The following is an 18,578-nucleotide window of genomic DNA, read 5'->3' as shown; positions in this document are numbered from 1 at the left end:
TGTCTCTCTTTAGCTATAACTGGCACTGGCTCCGATTTTTTTTTTCAGTGTGGTGAGAACTTTCAGGTTGTTCTCATCACCGAGATTGAAATGTCTCTTCATTGAGAAAGCAATGTGTGGCAGATTCACTAAACTGGCCAATTACAATAATGTAAAGAATGAAAGCTTCACCTTAAGAAAGTAACAAAGACGCTACTTTTGGAAAATAAAATCTGAAGAACTGTCCAAGAGATTTTCACTGCCCTAAATGTACAAACACAAAACTGTAAGTTTAGACAGACAGAAAAACGACACCAACCGTAACAATCAACAAAACATATATTTGAACTTAGTAAAGTAGATTTTAGGCTATTATACAGAATGTATAACAAAACACACAAATGAGAAAAGTACAATGCTAAATGATGATAATGATAAATTTACAATGGACTATCCCATGGTCCAATGGACTTCTACCAGTCTGTGCTGACTAGGCTCCACAGCTCATCGCTGACCTCACAGGGGGACCGGCTGGATGTGTCTATGTTTATAGGGGTAGCCAGATCTGTACCATAGTGTGCTGGAGGTGTAAAAAAAAAAAAAAAAAAAAAAAGAACAAAACACAGCGCGATTAACACAGTGCGATTGTTGCTTTATAAATACGTAAGTCATAAATGACAGATATGCTGCCAAAATATAGTTCAGACATTTTAGTTCAATCTTAAAAGGTGCACATATAATCAGCTCCATATGTTTTCGCATAGCTAAATTAAAACAGTATCCTGGATATTTAACCAATATTAATTGAAATTAGCACCGATAGTACCGATGACTGAAGGGACCCACCAACATTACAAACTTGCCAAGATCTGGTCCTTCCTACCAAGTTTAACTCCAGTTCTTTTATACAGTTAGTCAAGATTATGGAAGCATATTAGACCTAAAACAAAGTATAGAGGATAATTTGTGGAACTAAATCCTTGGGGACAATAAATCCCTTGGAGTAGGGCTGGCCAACCATATATCTCAGTAAAGGCTGCCCTCTAGTGACCAGTCTTTGCGAGAATACATCTAACTACAAGTCTAACAAGACTGCGTTCATAACAACTGATTTCCATTATATAATTATCAAGGTCAGTATTTCTTCAGGAGAAGGCTCATTATTTTTTAAATATTAATATGCTAATTATAATATTAACACAGCAGTAATGCCTGACATGCCTTAGTTTTTATAACATAACCCTTATAAAAAAGTACTTAAATACACTTTCTCAGTAAATGTAACTAGAAACACAGAGCACTGAAATAACTGTATGAAATATTTAAGCTTCATAAAATAAGTTTGAGTGGTTTACCTCCCCTCAAAATGTGTGGCTCCGTGTCCAACTCCAGCTTGATTTTGGTAACCTTAAAGTAGAGCTGAGCCAAGTATCTGCAACAAAAGAGTGGCAACTGTAGTGTAACAATAAATACCTTTATACTCATATTTTCATAATAATGATACTACTACTAATAATAATAGCCGCAAGCGGCGATGAGCGGGTTCGAGCACGTACAAGCAATACCAGCCCTTCAGGCGTAAAAAGGCCTCAAGCTGTTCGAATCTTGTTCAAAGGCCGAGCGAATAGAACCGAAATGATGTCAATTCATCAAAAGGCCTTCAGTTTGCATAACAAACTGACAACGAGCAGAGGTCTTTACCCACATTATACGTTTCCATTCATATGAACTGAGCTACACTGGTTTGTAGAACAAGAGGTTTGTAACATAGATGTCAGAACTACATGACTAATGGCAGCATTTCTCACATAATAGCACTTGCACAGTGGACTGCTTCAGTATTTAACCCATTGACTTGATGTAGTCCATAGTGAGGCCTAATGCAGTCATAATGGGCCCTTTAGTTGTAGAGCAGCTCAGTGAAACTGGGTCAGAATCAGTCAAAAGGCCTCAATATGATATCAGTATTGATCAAGGACTTAAACCATAGACGTTCACCAGGTTTTGGTCAGAATGACCTTTTGACCTTTGTATAATAAGGCTTTGTATAGTGAAATCTTTGAACAAATAAGGCAAAATACCAGACAAGCAGTTAAATTTTTGACATGACATGCAATTAGAAAGTTGTTCAGGTGAGTGAACTGAGTGATATGGCACCAACTGTTTGTTAATCAACCTTGTAATAGCAACTTAATTGATTATGAAGTGTTTTTGAGCGCTGAAGTGCCCCCTAAAGGGCTATCTGGACAAAAAGTTGCATACACCATACATACATACATACAAGTTTGGAGGTGATGTGGCCAATGGTCTTTGAGTTACAGTAAATGAAGTTAGAAATGCTATGACCGCAGTAATTAGTTGACTGATCCACAAGACCCTGAGTCGAAAAGTCAAAATTATTTTGATAATTATTTACCTGGAGATGCCTGAGAGTTATGCTAGGCCAATTTCAATAAGTTTGGGTGAAAATCCAGAGACTAGTTTGAAAAGTATGGTTTTCGAACAGTTAACTATTACTAAAAAACGGTGAAGGTTTTTAATGAACATATATTGACAAAATTGTTTGACATGACGTACTACAATGTATTCATATGGAAATTATCAGATTTTTAATAATGTAGTAATGACATGTAATAAGTTTATTTTTATGTATAGCGCCCCCTTGTGGTCAAATCCTTTCAAACTAGATTGTTTGTTAGGAAGTGGATACATTTAGACAGCAGTGAAGTTTCATGATGATAGGTCAATGTTAAGCCTGTCAAAGGCCTGCTGAATGCTGATTGGCTGATGGTGGCCATACATTTCAATGTATCAAATTGGCCTTCAAGATTCACTTACAGTATGTGTAGGAGAGGATGCCTGCCAAGTTTCAACTTGATCGGATGTACGGATGCTGAGAAAATGCCCTGTTTTTATTGCCCCGCCCCCTAATTACATATGCGTATAAAAATTAAATGGCTACCTCAGAATGACCTCCAAACATGGCCTGTCAAGTTTGAAATTTTTTGCACTGCGTGCTTGAACCCTAATAAGATACTTCTATTTATAATAAAATATTTTGGTCACTTTGGTCAAGTTTAAACTGTGGCAGTTTAGTCGTTAGAGCCAGTTAAACGTTAGAGGATGAGAAAGGATGGCATGAAATTAGAGATGGCAATACCCGGACACCAAGAATTTGTATTGGGCTGATATCAGCAATAATAATGCTGGACTTGATATCAGAAAAAAATAATTAATTTGATCCAATATTGCAATAAATCTAGCCTGAAACAGCACACACACCGCCCCTGTGTGATGTGAAGTAATATTACACATCCCTGCAAGGTTGTAGTGTTCATGTAGATGCTCATTTTAAGTGAGGCTCCATTAAAATAGTTTATTGTGCAATTTCTACATGAAATTGTGAATAAAGCTGAGCATTGGTGTAAAAGTAGAGGAGGCAGTGGATAGGGCAAGATGGAGGCAGATGATCCGCTGTGGCGACCCCTAAAGGGAGCAGCCGAAAGAAGAAGAAGACAGCTGTGGAGCTTACTTCTGAACTTTAGAAATGGCATGAATTGCTGATTTAAAATGTTCAAATGGGTTTGAGTAAGCTGCTACACAAATGTACTATTGCTGTTTTTATTATTAATTACAATTTGTAAGTGTCTACTAGTTTTCCTTACATGGCTGATGGAATGACTTCAGTAGTGTCTTCATCTACTTCATGTTGCAGAGCCTGAATTTCCTGCTCATTCTCCCTTAGCCTCTCTATCTCTCTCTGCAGAAATCTGACACATTAAATCAAGGAAACAACACCAAAAAAGGCAGGCCAACACTAGCAGCAGAGTAAAGATGCATTGACAAGCTACAGAAATTCCATGGACATATCATGTTTGGTGCTGCATATGATAGGAGAGACCTAGACAGCAAAGGAGGAATGAGTAAGCTAATGAGAAACACTGGGTAAAATAAAAAACCTTAAAATATCTTGGAATTTAAAAAAATAAATCTCCATCACTACTTCCTCTCCAGACCTCTCCGATAATAGCAAATACCCATGCACTCACCAAGACTGTGTAATGCGACAACAAATGTCAACATGCTGCATTTTATTCAGTCCATCAAGTTCTGCCACTTTAACATGTAGAGCTTGCAAGTGCTATTCTAACGCTGTCCCACAGCTGTCGCACATCGGTTCAGTATGTTCAGGTTATGGCAAAGTAAAAGTTGCAATGTAGCAAAGGGCATCATATACATGCAACATTAGTGAAGGATACTGTATCTCTGAATCCAGAGTGTGACTTTTGGCCAGACTCCGCTGCACCTCCTGCTCCACACTCTCCAGATCCCGCATCATCTGGTTCTTCTGACTCTCCAGATCCAGGAGCTTCTGGCCAACCAGTTCTTCAGAGTGCACCAGGCCTACGAGCAGAGAGAGAACAACAAACAAGCCTTTCATATACAACCCTTCACCTTTCCTGTGGTTTCAATATTTGACAAAAACATGAGCCTGAGCTGACATTGCACCACTAGTAATAATGCATAAAATTTGATAGCGCTACAAGTGAGGTGTAGAGGTGGTCGTCCAGCTGCATCGTTTCCTACTATTTAAGAGTTGAGTGACCGTTCTCTTCGCCTCCATGTGGTGGTCAAACAGTGCTTGCTGTTTATTTCTCGCTGCCCTCAGCGCATTTTCAGCTTTACTGCTCTCAATGAGCTCGATGAGCGCCTCTCCTGCGTTCTCCAGATCAACATAATGTAAGGCGTCGTTTTGTGACATCTTTGTCCAGATGGATTTGTAGTAACGTTATCCCTGTGAGGAGAATAAAATGTAAACATGTGACTAATAATGTAAAACACGACGTTAACAATTCGCCACGTAACTAACTGGAACATAAAGGAAGGAGTTGACCAGTCTTTGAGATATCTCTTATTCTCGAAAGCTTAGTTAGTGTGTTTAACTTATAAATAACATACTGTAAAACCAGCGAATGGGACACATGACCAGGGACATAGGGAGGAAATACATTAACGTTACTCACAGAGAGAAGGCCGACCGACAACACAAATATAAAAAAAACAGGCGAAATAAAAGTAAAATTGTTTTATTCGGTAACACGAATACAGTAGCTCATAACATTAATTTAATATTTTATGTTTTAGGACAGACAAAACAGCGTTACGGTCACATTAGTTAGCTAAGGCTAGCTAGGTTAACGCTACTCAGCGTTAGTAACTTAACGTTAACGTAGTTAGTTAACTAGCAAACTACCGTTAGCTGTCGTGCTAATTACTCCTACTGAATCTGCTTATATCGTAGACAGTTAACTACAGAGCACAGCTACAGATGTCTTATTAAATTGTGCTTTCTTTCATTTCTTTTTAAACTGCTCTCTAATGAAAGCTTTACACTCACCTCGCTTGACGTTTTGTTTTCAAACTGAGCCGCTCATTGCCGCCCTTTGCGAAGTGTGCCTGAACAACGGCTTGGCTCAATAAATCAGCAATCAAAACGAATGCATGTCAAATTCTGCATGGAAAGGTTTGTATATTAACGAGCAATAATATCTGATGTGCTATAGATCAGCAATCATTACTTATTTTCAATAATTCTTAGTCTTTTATAATTTACTCTCAGGCAAATGAGCTGGACGCCTGGTTTTCTGTGCTACCCAGCCCCTCCGCTCTCCAGCCCAAATAAAGTGGCTGCGTCCAAAACCTACTCTGTAGACTAGACTGGTTCTCTGTAGACTACCAGAGGACGCGAACAGGCTCCGATACCACCAGAGGACGCGAACAGGCTCCTCATAAACCGGTTCTGATACTACCGCGATAAATACTATGTCAAAAACAATGCGACACCTATAGAAGTCCGTTAATTAGTGTAGTAGAATGTGGTTCCGGACACAGACACATTTTTTACCCCCTTAAAGGGTAATTCCTATTTTTTCCAATGTCCACGTAGTTAATTCAATAGCTGAGATGTACACTCACCGGTCACTTCATTAGGTACAATTGCTTGTTAACATAAATAGCTAATCAGCCAATCACATGGCCGCAGCTCAATGCATTTAGGCAAGTAGAGGTGGTCAAGACAACTTGCTGAAGTGCAGACCGAGCATCAGAATGGGAAAGAAAGGGGATTTAAATGACTTTGAACGTGGTGTGGTTGTTAGTGCCAGACGGGCTGGTCTGAGTATTTCAGAAGCTACTGATCTACTGGGATTTTCACGCACAACCATCTCTAGGATTTAGAGAACGGTCAGAAAAAGAGGAAATATCCGGTGAGCGGCAGTTGTGTGGACAAAAATGCCTTGTTGATGTGAGAGGTCAGAGAAGAATGGGCAGACTGGTTCGAGATGATAGAAAGGCAACAATAACTCAAATAACCAACCAAATTCTCTGAGGAATGTTTCCAACACCTTGTTGAAAGTCTGCCACGAAGAATTAAGGCAGTTCTGAAGGCAAAAGGGGGTCCAACCTTTTACTAACAAACCTAATGTACCTAATAAAGTGGCTGGTGAGTGTATACAGTCATTCCACAGTCATCAAATAGTTCATTGTAGAGAAACTTACTTTTATCAAGTATCAAAGAATAATGAAACGGCTCAACACACCTGAGAGAGACAGGGACAGTGAGGGAGCTGTGGGCCCAGTATGAACTAAATAAGGCAGTAACTTACAAAACAGCTGTAAATTCAGAATCTATCAGCAGATTGAAGAGAAGTGACACAGTAATCACACAGTACACATGCCATCACCCATGTAAAGACAAAAATGAATTAGTAGCTAAAATGCATTTTTTTTCTCAGAAAGTCTTCATAGTAATACCATTTGAAAGTACAAATCCACAAGAACTGCTAATTTGCTAATTCCTGAATCAGTTGCTTAATTATTTTCTGCACAGAGATTAAGTTTATTACATAATCAGTCTCATGACCACGTCTTGTGGAGTCGTCACTGCAGAGACACAGGGGTTGTCATGCTGAACTTTTCCAATTTTGTATTACTAGGTAGAATAACAGGTGTAAGTGATGAAATGCAGGAAATTTGTTCCTTTTTAATTTGTTTTGTTCTGTTAGGTCCTAATTTACAGAATATGGTTGTATGAAATACTTTTCATAATACTGTAAAAGTACATACTATAAAACCAGTTGATCAGTAGAGTTTTTGGTTGAAATTGAGGTTTGTGTGCCGCTACAATAATCAGAGGGCTACAGAGAAAATTCTGTGAGAAATAAGGTAAAAGCATTTCAGGGTGCACTATCAATATTATTGAGCACTTGATTCAAACAGTAATAATGGTCTACCTCAGATCGGTAACGATGTATATTTTGATAGTTATTTTAAATCAAAAGCGAAACATTTTAATTGTTTGCCGGCCATTATTTTAACACTTTCAGAAAATGTGTTCTTGAAAAACAGCTGCAATGTAGAAAGCTCTAGTTAGGATGTTTGTATTCCTCTCATTGTGGGGTCGTGCCCTTGACTGACCAGCCCAGAATTAAACACCTGTTTTTACTGGTTGCAGCACAATTTTCAGAATTCAAAAGACTTCAAAAAGTAGCAAAAAAAAAAAGATTTTTCACTGTACAATAAAATATGGCATAAATGATCCATTTTACTGTTTTATTTGATTGGTTGAAATAACATGCATGTATGCTTTTGTCTTTTTAGTGTTTGCCCTGATCAGCTCTGTCGTGCATCTGCAGTTTTAAACACAGGACCGCTGTTGACTGGACATTTTTGGTTGATAGACTATTCTGGATGAGTTGAATATACAAGATGACTCAGTTTCAACAGTTGTAGGCATTATTTTACAAATTAATTATGGATGTCCCCATTTGGGTTTTTTTTTGTTTATTTTTTTGCACCTGATCTGATTTGAATCTCTTAAGTATCAGCTGTTTCTGAATTCTGCCAAATATCTCCAACAGCAAATAATCCTATTTTCCCTAATGAAAGTTATCGTGCACTGTATATTTCATGTTTCTTTTTTCCAGTATGTTAAATTCAAACAGAAGTTGTGCACCAAGATTCACAGAAAAAAATGGCACGTTAACATGTTTTCACCTTTGGCATGCTTATCCAAGTTTAGAAAAAAAAGGTCCCAACTCTTTGAAATTAATATATGAAATCTTTTATAAAATTTTAAGACATCAACTGATCTGGCAATATGCAATACTGAAACTTCACAAATTGCCAGTAGTGTAACACTATAAAACCATACAAGCTTTTATTTTGCAACTGTACATCAGTATGCACCGATTCTTCATTGGCAGTCAAACCACTAACCTGTGCACCAACTGGTGGTGCCAATGAAAATGTTAGTCTCTTATCAACCTCATTGGTCTAATACTATTTCTCAAGCACTCTTGGCTTTATTTTTCAACTTTTCTTTCTTTTCTCTTTCTTTTCGTTTCTGCCTGTACAATTCTCTGAAATGCATCCTCTTCGGATTCAGGCCATAGGCTCTCAGTCTCTGTCCGCTAAACTCTCTGCCTCCCATCTTCACCTTCAGAGAGCGAGAAAGTAGCTGTCCACCTCTGTGCCTGTTTTTCTTCTTTAGCCATTTTGGCTTTTCAGTCCTGGGCTCCTCTTTGGGAGCCTCTCCCTTTTCATCTTTAACAGTGCCCCTCTCCATCTTCATCTTTTTCTTAGGCACCAGGAACTCTTCATTATCCTCTTCCTCCTCAACCAATGTCTCTCTCAAGGCTTCGGCTGCTATGCCATCTGCCGTGTTGGCTGCTGAAGCTTCCTGATTGGACTCCGCTTCCTCGTTTTTGTCTTCCTTCAGCTCTGTGTTCTCTCTCTCCATCTCTGCCTTCTTTAGCTGAGCCCTCCTTTTCTTACCCATTTTTACCTTGGTGTCTGACTGACTATGGAGTTCATCATTCCTGCAGAAGAAAATGTAGCATTTAATAAGATACCTTCTTTCATAAGACAAACATGGGTGTTCAAATTAAAGACAAGTTGAGATTCTTTAGCTTGGCAGCATATCTTTGGTTTCATAAGCTCTCACTACACTGTCCATTTGTGAACTCCTGCTTTACTTGATGTTTGTACAGCTGTTTTAGCACATTACTGTGCTGAATATCACCACAGCTCTCAGTAAAACATTGTGCTTTAATTTTATACTGCGTTATAGCTAGAGGGTCTACTACCCAAAAGGAACCAAAAGATGAGACCAATTAATACTGTGTAAAAAATAAAAATGAACTTCGACTGAAATTAACATTCAGCCAAAAGCCTATTGAGGTCTTAGAAATGGTGATTAGAGACCACCTATAGAACAAAAATTTAAAAGCAATCAGGGGAATGTGCTTCATTATTTAAAAAGCTGAGGGAGATCAGCAGTGTTTGTTGGATTAGCAACAGAAACTGCCCGTGAGCTAAAACTACAGCTACCTGGTACAACATTGGAAGCTGAAGCAGACTCTGTCTTACACAATGTATTTTCTCCTCAGCGGATGATGAAATATATTTTCACTATTCATGGACTTTGTTAACACCAGGTAGAGCAGTTAACACAGAGAGCAATAAAGCCATGCTGCCTTTGTCAAGTCCTTAATGTGTTATTGCCAACATGTTCATATTACTGCACTTGTGTTTCATAGCGGCACAGTGTAAAATACATAAATACTAGTACAACCATAAGTTTTTACAGTCCTGTTAAAAGATAAAAACAGAGTCTAACTGAATTGCTAGCCTGTATATTTTTTTTTCCATCTTCCTGCAATGAAGCACAATGAGTACCCAAACAGTGGCCCAAATGGATAATACAGCACATTCTTAATAACCAACAACATACTATTGCTATTAAAAATAATATTCAGAACATGGCATGATTGTACATGCATGACTGTGCACACAGTAGTTAGGAAAGTAGTGTCATTTCACTAACTATCCCCAGTCTGGGAGAAGCATAGAGTCACCAGCTGAGCAGGAGGTGTGGGGACACTTTCACATAAAACAAAACTAAAAGCCATTAACAAATCTGCCAACTTATCAAAACTTCGGTCTTTTTAACAGTTATGACAGCCGTGACGCCATTTTTCATCTTTTTCACAAATGAAATGAAGCTGAAGCCTGAATACTTACTCAGTATACAAGGATGTGAATACTTGTTTCTTCTTTTGGACGTTCTGAGCTTTGATCTGATAATTCTTCACATCACAGAGCTCTTCTCTCTCAGTTCTGACACAAATAACCAGACACAGGAACAGTAAATTAAGGAAGGGCAATTGAACATTATAGTGATAAATCACATCACTCTATACTTTTCTGAGTAGATCATTCGTGTTGTCAGTACTTCTAGATATGGAACATCTGCATATCATAAAAAGGACTAATAAACTGCATGGTAACAAGTGCCAGGATGGATGGTCAGTCCATTTTGCCATAATTTTATTTATTTTGTTTACAAAATCTCACTGTGCTTAGTTTTGAGCCATCTTAAAATTTGACATTGGTTTTGTCAGTGCATTGTCAAACTTTTTTTTCACAAAATTGTTTATTTAAATCTTTTATTACAGTCCACATTGTGTGTGGTGATGTTATATTTTTCACCCACCCCATAGTATCCACTCTAATGTCAAATAAAATGACCTCATCTTCCAGAATATCTTTCTCCTCCTAACACAATCACTCCATTCATAAAACCCTATACCTGTGCATGCAGGTCTTCCTCAGCGAGCACCAGCGATTTAGCTCCTTCTCATCTGCTTCCAGGACCTACAATGAGGCAAACCTTTAGTAATCCATCACAATGCAACCTGCAGAAGTTTCAGTAGGGTCCTACTCTATGGTCTGCTCAGAGAGAAGATTAAGTCTCCAGGCTTTGGTCAAAACTATTCCCGGAGGAATAGCAATACCAGGTCAGACACAATCACAGCTCATCAATGCAAGACAGGTTTGTCCAATTTAACCCACTGCCCTACTCACCTAGCCAACAATCTTACATGAGGATAGAGATAATTCTACAGAAAAGATTTTACTGACTCACCTCTTCAGTGGTTAGGCCAAAGTCATTTGGCACCACTTGTCTGTAGCGGAACCTGCAGGGCAGATCATCTATGATGTCCTCATAATCCAGTTTATAGTACTCATCCAAGTACTGCTCAAATGTCTTCTCCTCTAAAATCCACAACAGACATTAGAAGTAAAATACTTGATCATTAAGCATTCAAAACAAAACCGTTCTGATCTGAGGTTCATCTCAAAGTAGTTTGTTTAGCCAGCCGATTTCAAGCTTAGTTCGATCTACTCATGGATCTAACGATGGCAACATATACCGCAGCACACCTAACCTGCTCCAGGGCAGGTTATATTCAGGATTATGGATTATACAGTATTTGGACCAATCAGTGATCAGCCCCTCCCATTCTTTCTCCATGATGTTTGTGGTGTCATTCACATAAATTAAGAAAATAAAGCAACAACATAACAAAAACAGAATACAATGATTTGCAAATTGCAACTTCTCTGGAACGTGTTGCGGGCATCAAATTCAAAATTAGTGAATATTTGTGAAAAACAAAGTTGATCTGTTTGAACAGTAAATATCTTGTCTTTGTAGTGTATTCAATTGAGTTTAGGTTGAAAAGGATTTGCAAATCACCGTATTGTTATGTTTTACATAGCGTCCCAACTTCATTGGGGTTGTATATGAAAACACTCCTCACATCTGAGTTCACTTACGTGGGTCAAACACTGGTTTACTTTTGGTGAGGACTTCAGCAAAGTGATGTTTCTTCTTCTTCTTCTTGCCCATGAGAGGGGCATCGTCTTTGGTTTTTTTCTTCTTCAGCTCTTTCCGTTTCTTTTTCTTAGATAGAGGCTGTTGACTTGGATCATAGTCAGCATCCATCTGACAAAGAAACAGAATTTATACATCCTTTAATACAAACATCCTCTACTGAGGACTTGTAAATCAACTTTTAAAATATTTAAGAACAATGCACAATACAAGAACATAAGAAGTTTAAGTTGCTCTTACAATGAAGTCAGGATCCTCACAGTTTGGCTGGAAGCTCTCCTGTTCACCATCATACTCTTCCTCTCCATACTCTCCCTCCTCCTCAAATCCTTCCTCAACCTCACCTGTCCATGTGTCCCAATTCCAGTGCCCTGGAAAACATTCAAAACACTTGGTGCACTGGATTTACATACAATACTGCGGGCTTGGGTTAGGCAGTATGACAGTACATCAGGCTGTGCAAAATTAATGACAATACTTAAAAATGATTACCTTTTTATCAAAACTATGAGGTGTCAAAATTGTATTCCACATCTGAATGGATAAATAGACATGCTGCACCCTTTTATATTAAAGTGTACTTATTGATTGGTGGTATAGGAGCTCACCGATAGATGGTGATCATAGAAAAAAAATAGCAAGATCAGCCATGGCAAAAACCAAATCCTAAGTCAAACATGTTCTGTCGTGGTCAGAGCTGCTAGCATACTAGCGAAGCTAACACTAACTAGCTCCTCTCTCCAAATTAGCAGCACTGTTTAACATGCATCAATCATTCAAAAGATGGTTTGACATTTACTGAATGATGGCTTGGAAATCATGCAATGTTCGCTTCTTTGGTAACCATGTAAAGCCTTTATTTAAATGTTGAAATAATGCTAGATAAGTCAGAAAAAAAAGCTTTATAAGTGACTCATCAGCAGCTCAGCTTTTACCTTTATTCACAAAAACACAGTCATATATCGTGTAGCCCCTGGTGAAATGTCAGGGTGGTGGACAAAAACAAACCAAAAAAAAAAAAAAAAAAAAAAGGATGCCACTCAAGCCTACTGCTGGTCAAACATCTCTCCAAAAAAAAAAAAAAAAAAAAAAAAAAAAAAAAAAAAAAAAAAGATTCAGAGATAACTTACCCTCCAACTCTTCATCAGCATCATCAAACTGAGGTTTCTCCTCCTCATTGTCACCATAGTACTCATCGCCAAAACACTTCTACAGGTGTAAGAAGAAAAAAAAGTTGCTCATTTTAGTTACAGTAGATTCTCTTAACTGTACAAGAAAGAACATAACAGCTCGGTTTTTTATGAACCTCTTGCTATAAACAAGCATTTCACTTGCTTGGAAAAAATGTGCTCCTTGGTCATCACTTTTCTCATTATGAAACTCCAGTGGGCACAATGCTCTTATTTTATTGACTATCCTTTGCCATTCCCACCTGCATCAGTTGGTCGTGTTGCTGAGGATCGAAGTCTCCCTCCAGGTCCAGTTCACTAAATGCCAGCTGTTCATTCCCCGTTACTTTCTGAAGAGTCTTTAGTTTCTCCATGATCTCCGCTCGCTTCAGGTTCTTCAGCTCCCTTAACTGCTGCTGCTTCCGCTCCTTCTCCTACTCAAAAGAACAGTGAATGGACCAGTGGGTAACAACTTTGGCATGAACCGTAGAATGATTTTTTTTGTCCCCCTTGTGAAGAGAAAATTAACGACGAGTTGTAATGTTAACACTTAACTTTGTGAAAATTCGGTGGGTTTCAAACCTCAAATTCACTGTGTTATAAATAACTGAGGTAATGGACTTACTGACCAATAAAAGACTTCTCACATTTAATATTTGTGAGTTTGGATCATTAGAGCCTCTCCCCATTACAATCCACTACACAACATCCAAATATGCAACAGCCAGCAAGTGATAACACAGCTAAAAATGTCAATGAGGTGAAACTACAACCTGTGAAAGGTACGCGGGACAAAAGGGTTTAATCCCCATTAGTTTCATTACTGTTTCTAACAGTACTAAACCTAAACTTATATCGTTTTTGGAATATCTGAACCCAAAAGGTCTGACATTGAGCTACTTTTAGACACCCCACCCCCCTCAGAGTTGAAAATGGTACCAGGGAAACACTTACCTTCACCTTTCTGTCCCTCACTTCTTCCCTCTTTTTCTTCCTCCTGTCATCTTTACTTCGGACTGAAGTGGCAATTGTGCGAGGGTATGTCTTGATCTGTGGATTCATAGTGGGTGTATAGGAGAGAATAATAACTCTATACATATATACATACACACACACACACACACACACAATATATATATATATATATATATATATATATATATATATATATATATATATATATATATATATATATATATATATATATATAATAACAACAACTCACACTACAATTACAAAGAAAAATCATTTTTCCTAATGGTTACACATTCAGTACAGTGAATGCAATGAAGACATTTTAACACAGTATCCAAGTGTCACCTACATGTCCTGCTCTTCTAAAGTACAATAAAAACGTGATCAAATACTATTTTCAAATATCCATCAGATCTGAACATCTTTCACATTACAATAAAAGCATTATTATATACTAATATAAATATATACTAACACAGATATTATCAACATGCTGTACTGTTACTAAAAAGCCTCTGTTTATGCAACTGTAAAGTCTCCAGGAATCTCTGAATGGGAATTTAGTAAATAAGAGAGTACATTTTGCTGTCCAACAACCAACACACAAACTTAAAAAAAAAAAAAAAAAAAAAAAACAAAACATGCCTGTTGAGCACCAGGCTCCTCAAAGCGGAAGTTGTAGTGCCTCTCAAAGTCCTCTTGCTTTTGCAGAAATGATTCACCCTCCTCCTCAGAGTCTTCCACATCCTCCTGCATGAGCTCGTCATAGGTTGGAATTCTGAATACCAGCCACATACACAAGATTTACTGTAATACTACTCCAAATCAGAACTATTTAAAACAATTTTCAAATATAACTCAAACCGATAATAATAATAATAATAATAATAATAATAATAATAAACTTGATTACGACGCACAGAATAGCATTATTTTCTACTTGACTAATTAAGAAAATAACAAAACAAAAAAAATATCTTGCACGCAAATCACCAAAGATTTAAGAGAGATTTGGTAGAAAATATCAGAGAACAAACTTGTACAGACAAAGTGCAAATGGGAAATGAATACAGAAACATGCCCAGAAGCACCATCAACCACAAAACCAAGGAAAATCTTACCTCTCCTCATCCTCGTCTAGATATCCTTTGTTGAGGATGTAGTCTCGTAGAAAAGATTCCTTCTCATCCAGCTCCGGATTGTTCCAGTAATCTTTCAGGTATTTCTGCAAGAACATGGTCAGAACCAAATTCAGACTTCAGAACATCCAGAAACCAAAGAAAAATATGTAACTGTCACATCATGAAGATGAGATGCGAGATTTGAATGGTAATTTGTAGCCAAAACATATGGTTTCTCAGCCTAATCATGTAGTACCCTCACAACAAATAAACGAGAAACTCTAGAAAATACTGACTGTCACATGCTCCCATTTCATGACCTGTTAAGACTCATGTGTATGCCAGGCTTAACCTTGCAAACAGAATTCACTGCACCAAATCCACACACAACTGCAAACCTCACAAATGTCAGAACCTAAGCTTACCATGTCCTGGACTTCATCTCTTCCTTCCAGCTCTGCCTGCCCTTTCAGCCATTCCACATAGTCAGCCTCCTCTTTGTCCTGTAGGATAAGAGAATGAGAGATGAGGAGACAAAGAGAGAAAACGAATTCAAGACATTTAGCACATTTACAGACATACACAAAGAACAGTAGTTCATGAATTCTGAACTCACTTATCCATCCATAGATGCAAATCTCTAGACATACCTTCTCCTCTTGTGTTTTGGTCCTGCGTTTCAACAGTTGGCCTTCATCACTACCTTCATCACTGTCTTGCACAAACTTCTGAAAGCTAAAAAAATAAAAATAATAAATTCTATTTAGCTTTGTGGGCAATTAAAGTAATAAAACAGAGGAGTGTGAAGCTCTATAATCAGAATGCTCAAAGAGATATAACTATTTCCACCCTTTATCCATGTTCCTACCTCTCCTTCAGTTGCTTCTGCTCCTGAATGTAGCTGGGAGATGCAGCTCTCTGTGAAAAACACATAGAAAGATTTAGTAATAGTCTTTGTGTTGCAGTGTTAACAGGAAACATACCGACATCATGAGTTCCATTACCTCTCGCATTTGCCTGGCAGCCTCTTCATCTTCACTATCATCATCATCATCAAATTTTCTAAAGAGATTGAAAGAGGTCAATTTTAAGAACTCTTTCAACTTAAAACAGATTTCGCTTTAGTAAATAAAGTTTTTCCTACTTAGGGTACACACAGACACACATTTATTGGAAACCAATGGAAATTTTGGATATTTAATGAAACAAAACCAAAGCTTAATGCTCTGCTGCATTTTAACAGAAGATGAATGATGACAAATCAGGTGAACCAGCAAAACTGATTTTCCCTATTTTCCAGTAGACTCACAATTGAAAGATCAGTGAAACACACAACCAGGAGTTTCATTTCCCAACTTTTGCTGCCATGATGTAGCACTGGGACAGACCATCTTTCTTGCATAAGGACAGCTCTCACATGGTTACAAACACCAAACACACACCATACCACTCAGTGCCTGCCATCTGTAATTACAGCAAATCTGTCTTATATGCCATATAAATAGATATACACCATTTTATTGCACTTGTACTTTCACTTGTGTCTAGATGTATTGCTATTTTGCAGTTACGCAAGTTTATGTGTAATTATATGTCTTGCTACTGAAACACTGGAATCACTGACTGACTTGTCTGTCTGACACCATCAGCACACACGGATAGGAATTCGAGGTCTGCTACCCTACCCATAAAAGTAGTGTTTTGGACCAGGTACGGGGCACCTTTTCACATGCAACATCAGGCTCAGGATGGGTTTGTTTTTTATGCAGTAGATTTGCTTTTTTTTTTTTTTTTTTTAAATGTGCCAACAGATATTTTGAAGACTCTTACATTTCATGTACCATGCTCTCTCTCTCTAGTATAGTCTTCATGGACATTGTATTCCAAACAGTTTGCCATACGTAACATGAAGAAAACATCCTAAAAGGAACTGCATACAAATCCCATACAAATCAGTGCCACATTCACAATGGTAACATTATTAAAATCAGACAAAAAGCACACTGGTCACAAAGAGTAGAGCTTGACATACACTTTTAAACCTGTGGATGGAGCCGTTGCACAGCACTGTGAGTGGGTTCAGATTTAAAATTCAGTAGTCAGCAAGCCACCTTGTCCGGTCTCGAAGTCACAGACCTCTAGTAGGAACGTTACTAGCCCATCCCTCCGCCCCGTGCCAATATGCAAATGCTGGATAAGTGCACTATACATACCACACAATTCTGTTGAGGCCTAGCGTTTACAATATGTCTCTTCAAAACGAATGACAACGTACCCTTCCCTCTCCAAAATCACTTTCCGCTGATAATCCTTCAGGAACATTGGTTTCTCAGCCTTTTTAGACGTGGAGGGTCTCTCATCGCTTCCTGAGCTGGCAGCTGTTGGAAGACAGACGTTGTGAGATAACATTGAAACAAATACGTACAATAAAAGTGTTTTGTGCCTTATTAGTTACAGAAACGCTTCACATACCTTCCTCTGCATAGAACCTCGCATCTTTCTGATAGATCTTCGGGTCTTTCTTCTTCAGCAGAGAGAGGGTTCTGTAAAAATCCCTCTCGAGTTCAGGATCAAGTTCCTGGAAATAAATTCCACAATCCTTCAGCACGGTTCGCTGCTTCAAGACAGATGTGACAAAGCCCAGCCAGACGAATCAGCTCTTTAATATGAGCAAAACAAGTTCTTACCACTTCACTTTCCTCACCAGAGTCCGAGTCTGAAGAGCCAGAAGAACTTTCTACATCTCGGTCGCCAAAGCGGTCTTTTACTGAAACATTACGACAAAAGAAGATACATTTATCTGTTATATCACTGAGGTGAACACATCCACACAGCTAAACGCGACCAACAGCGTTACACGGCGAGAAAGCCCTAAAGCGGCTGTGAGCTAGGTTAGCTAACAAGCTAACGCAGTAGCCAAACTAACTGTAACTGAAACGCTTACATTTCTGCAGCTCCTCCTTTTGTCTATATTTGCCGTATCTTTCCGCGAACTTCTTGTTAATCTTTAGCTCCGACATAACCACTTGGAACAGATATTAAACGAGCCAAACAGTAAATGTTAGTTACTGCACGAACGCTTTCACGCTTTCCTGAAGCAGCATGGCCAGAAGAGCGGAGAGCCAACCACGTGACCTCTACGTCACACGTCTTGGCGACGTAACCGAAACACTGAGACGGAAACGAGGAAAATATTTACGAGACTTGAGGACTTTTATGTGTTTTATTCAGTATTAATAAAAAGTTATTCAAGGTCAAATAACAAACCCTAATTATATTAATTTTGAGGTATTCGATACTAATTGTAGTATCATTTTATACAGTCATTTTAGAAGCCGCCCGTTCAATGATTTTTAATTTTCAGCGAACCTTCGATCTTCTACTCGTATTCTTCTAATCAAGGTATTAACACAGTTTTAAAAGCAAAATACTCGTGTTATGTTTGCCTGTATTTGGGTCATTCTGTGGTAAATTGCGTCCCACGTGCTCCTCAAGTGAAAAACGTCCTTTACTTGCAAAAATGCCCAAAATGTTGTTACATGTTTTTGTCAAAATAAAGGTTTTAATAAACATCGTAAAATTACACCGAGTATT

The 18,578-nt window shown here is 38.2% G+C and overlaps 2 protein-coding genes and 1 non-coding gene across 4 annotated transcripts; all 3 read right to left on the bottom strand.

Annotated features, from left to right (window-relative positions):
- Positions 1-300: 300 nt before the first annotated feature.
- Positions 301-5,861, bottom strand: spc24 (SPC24 component of NDC80 kinetochore complex). Of its 2 annotated transcripts, XM_017705834.2 has the most exons (7): positions 5,685-5,861; positions 5,378-5,491; positions 4,567-4,774; positions 4,239-4,383; positions 3,645-3,749; positions 1,335-1,411; positions 301-559 (listed from the first exon to the last, which is right to left on the bottom strand). In XM_017705834.2, the coding sequence occupies exons 3-7, from the start codon at positions 4,739-4,741 to the stop codon at positions 453-455; spliced, it is 609 nt and encodes a 202-aa protein (XP_017561323.1). In that variant the 5' UTR covers positions 4,742-4,774; positions 5,378-5,491; positions 5,685-5,861; the 3' UTR covers positions 301-452. The 2 variants fall into 2 exon arrangements, with proteins under 2 accessions (XP_017561323.1, XP_017561324.1); XM_017705835.2 differs by lacking the exons at positions 5,378-5,491; positions 5,685-5,861 and adding an exon at positions 5,234-5,348.
- A 2,311-nt stretch (positions 5,862-8,172) lies between these two features.
- kri1 (KRI1 homolog) lies at positions 8,173-18,144 on the bottom strand. Its single transcript, XM_017705913.2, has 19 exons — positions 17,929-18,144; positions 17,672-17,751; positions 17,457-17,562; positions 17,260-17,362; positions 15,989-16,046; positions 15,853-15,902; positions 15,635-15,719; positions 15,410-15,487; positions 14,985-15,088; positions 14,509-14,641; positions 13,843-13,938; positions 13,152-13,322; positions 12,850-12,928; positions 11,960-12,090; positions 11,662-11,830; positions 10,967-11,097; positions 10,631-10,695; positions 10,063-10,158; positions 8,173-8,858 (listed from the first exon to the last, which is right to left on the bottom strand). The coding sequence occupies exons 1-19, from the start codon at positions 18,002-18,004 to the stop codon at positions 8,327-8,329; spliced, it is 2,343 nt and encodes a 780-aa protein (XP_017561402.2). The 5' UTR covers positions 18,005-18,144; the 3' UTR covers positions 8,173-8,326.
- Positions 10,771-10,868, bottom strand: LOC119265176. The gene has a single exon (XR_005131460.1). It is a non-coding gene; the product is annotated as a Z30 small nucleolar RNA (small nucleolar RNA).
- Positions 18,145-18,578: the final 434 nt, after the last annotated feature.

This window comes from Pygocentrus nattereri, chromosome 14 (genome assembly GCF_015220715.1).
Source record: "Pygocentrus nattereri isolate fPygNat1 chromosome 14, fPygNat1.pri, whole genome shotgun sequence".
NCBI lineage: Eukaryota > Metazoa > Chordata > Actinopteri > Characiformes > Serrasalmidae > Pygocentrus > Pygocentrus nattereri.
Note: the sequence above shows the minus strand (reverse complement) of the source record. Positions and strands in the feature narration are given on the sequence as shown.

What these genes read in the sequence shown, in the direction of transcription:
- kri1 (XM_017705913.2), bottom strand. Translation starts at nt 18,004, where the DNA reads ATGTCGGAGCTAAAGATTAACAAGAAGTTCGCGGAAAGATACGGCAAA. An exon ending in GAGGTTCTATGCAGAGGAAG is followed by an intron (nt 17,363 to 17,456) that starts GTATGTGAAGCG and finishes GTCTTCCAACAG; the next exon opens with CTGCCAGCTCAGGAAGCGAT. An exon ending in TAAACCAGTGTTTGACCCAC is followed by an intron (nt 11,098 to 11,661) that starts GTAAGTGAACTC and finishes TGTGGATTTTAG; the next exon opens with AGGAGAAGACATTTGAGCAG.
- spc24 (XM_017705834.2), bottom strand. Translation starts at nt 4,741, where the DNA reads ATGTCACAAAACGACGCCTTACATTATGTTGATCTGGAGAACGCAGGA. An exon ending in GGTCACTCAACTCTTAAATA is followed by an intron (nt 4,384 to 4,566) that starts GTAGGAAACGAT and finishes CTCTGCTCGTAG; the next exon opens with GCCTGGTGCACTCTGAAGAA. An exon ending in GAAGTCATTCCATCAGCCAT is followed by an intron (nt 1,412 to 3,644) that starts GTAAGGAAAACT and finishes CTTTTGTTGCAG; the next exon opens with ATACTTGGCTCAGCTCTACT.